Here is a 4,393-nt window from a genome sequence, read left to right as displayed (position 1 = left end):
AAAAAGAGGAAATAGCATCCTTACATATCTTAATTTTAAGTGAGGAGAAGAAAACTTTAGGGTCAACAACAAAAATGCATTTTGGATAAAATCCTTGCTTTATTAGCTTTAGCGAGTGCAGCTTTAGTTAAAACATGCCTTGCATTAGCCCACCCATTGCTAAAATTGATAAGGGGACGTCTCATTATTAATCAGAGCAGCTTACTGCAAAGCCAAATAGATCTGAGAAGAATCATTCAGTTGAATAGGCAACTTCTTTTTCTTAAGATGGAGGAGAGGCCACCTGCTCTGCAGCAGCGGAAGCACGACGCCTTGTGGGGAGCAGGTGTGCGAGTAGCGGGCTGTCTGGTAAGACCATTCCACGTTGCCTGCCATTAATAGTCCCAGCCCCCGCAAGTAGGCTTCCACTCCAGGCTTCTCTACGAGGCTTGACTTCTGGGCCTCGGCCATCAGCTGCGCACTCAGCTTGTCCACCTCCTCCACCATGCGCACAGCCTCCCACACCGCGTCCGCAAAAGTGAACCCTGGCGCGGCCTCGCGTGCCCGGAAGATCACAGATGGCAGGTTGAAGTAGTCCCCATGGCTCACCTCAGCTTCAAAAGAGAACAGATCATTGTACAGCGCTACATGATCCACCATTGCGTCGTGCAGCTGCAGCAGCAGCTCGCTTTCTAGCGTCTCCTCGTCCAGCTCGATGTGGAGGCCGTATTCCAGCAGGATGAGGCATGACAGAACTAACGAAGCGGGCCGGCGTATCACTTTGACGTACTCGTCGACACCTGGAACGCGCCCAGTGCTCCGGAATCGAGCTTGGATCATGTTGGCATCAACGTAGCGTCTGGTGGCCTGCAGGAAGCGAGACTGCATTTTGAGAGGCATGTCTCTGGAGATGTCCTTCCAGATGTCATGCAGGGCAGCAAGCCCTTTTTGGATATTGCGGGTTTCCGAGACTGCTTCTACGGTGCTGTCCGCAGCAGCTGAGAGGTGAAGATCGAGGGTTTGGCCAGCAAAGCATGCGAGGATGAGGTTGCGGCGTGGTTGCCAGACATGATCAGTGGCACAGCCACGAATAGAGAGATTGTCATCATCGGTGTCAGTGAGGAAGAACCAGCTCACCAACTTGGTGATCGGAACTAACCGCTGCGCTGCGCATTGGGCATAGCTGACGCTGCAGAAGAAAGGAAGCAAGCAGTCACGAAGGAACTGGGCAGCTTCAGGGGAAGCGGGCGCCGCAGTGGCCAGGATCCAGGGGTCGCACTCCGCTTTGATGATCTCGTACTCGGGATGCAGCATGGGCTGGAAAGAGCAGGCAGGGACCCAGTCGTATGTTTCGCTAGGCTCCATAGAGAATGAATGCTATGAAGTGGAACTTGAACTGGTGATATTTTGAGAGGCTACAGAAGATGATGATGATGTGTAGAGAGGCGAGTAAATTATGTGTGTGAGAAGGCTACCGATGATGCCCTTCTTTTTAATAAGCGGTCGGGTCGATCACCATCAATAATTAGGTCGGCTCACGACTCCTTTTTCACATCATCGTGTCTCTTCTCTCTCGAAAGTCTGGTGTTTTAAAGGAATTTTCGAAGAAAATTCACTGACTCCCATTCTAATTAGGTGGGCGACTCCTCCACATCATCGTGTCTCTTCTCTCGAAAGTCTATGTTTTTTAGAATTTTCGAAGAAAATTCACTGACTCAACGTTTTTTTTCTTTTCTTTTTTCCAAGGAAACTTCTAAACACAGAGTGCTGAGAAGCCTGAGATTCTGAGATTCTTACTTGCATCACATGGCCACCCCGTGCAAATTACAATGTGCTGAATTGTTGTTGACACTCTGGTTTCCAAGGAATGGGTTGTCTTCTTGGACAACATGATTTGGATTTCTCTTTTGTGCCATGTAAGCTCAATGAAGGTATAAAATATTTACTTGGCTTATCAAGTCTTATATTTGAGCCACAAAATAATCGACTCAAGGCCCATTTATGAAATTTTTTTTAAAAAAATACTTAAAATTTCCTTGAAACTACTTGAGAGCGCTTGTGGAGGAAGCATTTGCCTATCGTAAAAGTTTTGGAAAAAAAACATTTTTAAACTTACTAAAATAGTATAAAAATATATTAATAACCTTATCTTCAAGGAGACTTGTATAAAACGCACGTCTTTTATTGATAAAAGGTACATGGCTTATATTCATATAGTTAGTTTTTTTAATTGCATTTGTAGAGCTCAAAATACTATTTAAGGTATTTTGAACGTAAACTTTTAAAATTATAACTTTCTTACAAATAATCACGACGATGAAGAACTATGTTTTTTAATTTTCTTACACTTGATACATATTTTTTCCACTAATATCTTATGTTGAGAGTATTTCCTCGCTAGGAATTTCTTTGAGACAATATCATAGAAAAGAAATGAATTTTTTCTAAAACTCTTAAAAAGCTACAAAAGTAATCTTACAAGACTAATATAAATTTGAGTTTGAGTATCTTTTATGTATACATTAATCCTTAGTAGTACTTTCTTGCCCAAATCATGGACTAAATACTTTTGCTACTATGAAATGCCCTTGTTTGGTATTAGGGTCCCTAGGACTAGACGACTCTTAGGAAATGAGCTAGTTTAATTAATTAGGACTTTTTTGGTAATTACAGCCTAGTTATGAAAAAAGGGTTAGGACAAGATGTTCACGTTCTTTTTTTCCACTGGTGGATAAGCTTAGGTGATTATCCTTTTTTTATTGCATTTTAGAGAGAAAGAAAGAGAGGGTGCTTCAAAATTTGCTTCTTTGTGTAGAGTTTCTAGAGAGAAATAATAGTTTGAAGATTGCGTGGCTTCTAAATTAACCAGAAGAAGAAGAAGAACTGACAAAATTCTCATCACATCAAGCACCACATAAGACAGAGAAGCTTGATAACTGCATAGTGAGAATGCGAGAAGAGGAGGAAACAAGTGAGAGAAAGAGAAAGGAAACAAGTGAGAGAAAGAGAAAGGAAAGTGGTAATTTAATAGTGTCTCCTCCATAACAAATACACCAGTTGTTCCAGCCAACTATAGTACCCTCACTACAACATTTCACGACTCCTTCTCCACATCATCATCGTGTCTCTTCTCTCGAAGGTCAATGTGTTTTAGAATTTTCAAAGAAAATTCATTAACTTAACGTTTTTTTTTGGGAATTTTCAAGGAAACTTAGAAGCCTCTAAACACATAGTACAGTTTGCTATGCTGAGAAGCCTGAGACTCTTGCTTGCGAATTACAATCAACGCTGAATTATTTTTAACACTTTGGTTTCCAAGGAATTGGGTGTCTTCTTGGACACTTGCTCAAGTCTCTCTCTCTCTTCTCAATTCTAAAGAGAGGAGTGCAAACAATAATCCATCTACAAGCAATTGAAATTCATTGTCATTTTAACGTGAAAAATTCCCCTTGTGGCCTCCCCTCTCTCTCCTCTCACACTCAGCTTTGTAATGTCAATTGTTACGTTCAAACAATTTCCTCGGTAAGAAATCCAAAATAGCCAGCCCACACTAAAAGGATAGATTCAATAAAGGCGACACTTTTGAAAGATTTTTTTAAAGTAGGCTATATACTTAGTCGAGTGTATGCATTAGTCACCGTTGTAATGCCATTTCGGGACACAATATGTCCTAATATCTTGGCCGGGCTTACCATGAATTTGCATTTCTCAAAGTTTAGACATATGCAATAAAGGTGGCACTTTTGAAAGATTTATTTTCAAGTGAGCTATATGCTTAACGCACTTAGTTCAGTGTATGCACAAGGCATCCATGAAGATTTCAAGAAAAACCCTTAGGTATTCCTTGAAAGCATGACACATCAATCTTTGAAAGTTACATGAGCATTAGTCAAGCCAAAAGGCATAACCTTGTAAGCAAACACTTCCCACTCAATGGTGAATGATGTCTTGTGCCAATCTACAGGGTGTATTGAGACATGGCTATCGCATGAAAAAGCATCTAAAAAGCTATATTCTGCCTTACCTACTACTCATTCGAGCACATGATCTATGAGAGGGAGAGGGTAGATGCATTGACCTTTCTCAAGTTCTCGCAAAGAAAAAGTTTGCCATTCTTTTTGGGTACAACTACAATGGGAGACACCGATTCAGTATGCTCAATTTCTATAGTCAAATTTGTATCTATGAGCTTATTAAGCTCCCCTTTGATCTTTTCTATGAAGGTTTGGCTATACACATAAGGCCCTTTATTTGGACACTCCCTTCAAATCCTTGTGTTACGTAGCTCATAGCAGCTATAGGAGGCTCGAGCCCATCCACAGGAGCGTGGACGGCAAGCGAGCTAGGGTTCAGGAGTGAGGGCACATGGGACAGAGATCCATGGGCAGCTGGGCATGTGTGGGCAGGAAGACCC

At 41.8% G+C, this 4,393-nt stretch overlaps 1 protein-coding gene across 1 annotated transcript; it reads right to left on the bottom strand.

Moving 5' to 3' along the window:
- Positions 1-201: 201 nt before the first annotated feature.
- LOC147629757 (microbial Terpene synthase-like protein 13) lies at positions 202-1,344 on the bottom strand. Its single transcript, XM_086810971.1, has one exon. The coding sequence runs from the start codon at positions 1,342-1,344 to the stop codon at positions 202-204; it is 1,143 nt and encodes a 380-aa protein (XP_086667097.1).
- Positions 1,345-4,393: the final 3,049 nt, after the last annotated feature.

The sequence above is a fragment of the Cibotium barometz genome, chromosome 17, assembly GCF_041138505.1.
Source record: "Cibotium barometz isolate CiBa-2024 chromosome 17, ASM4113850v1, whole genome shotgun sequence".
NCBI lineage: Eukaryota > Viridiplantae > Streptophyta > Polypodiopsida > Cyatheales > Cibotiaceae > Cibotium > Cibotium barometz.
Note: the sequence above shows the minus strand (reverse complement) of the source record. Positions and strands in the feature narration are given on the sequence as shown.

Bases quoted from the DNA above. Each gene is read 5' to 3' on its own strand.
- LOC147629757 (XM_086810971.1), bottom strand. From the start codon at position 1,344: ATGGAGCCTAGCGAAACATACGACTGGGTCCCTGCCTGCTCTTTCCAG.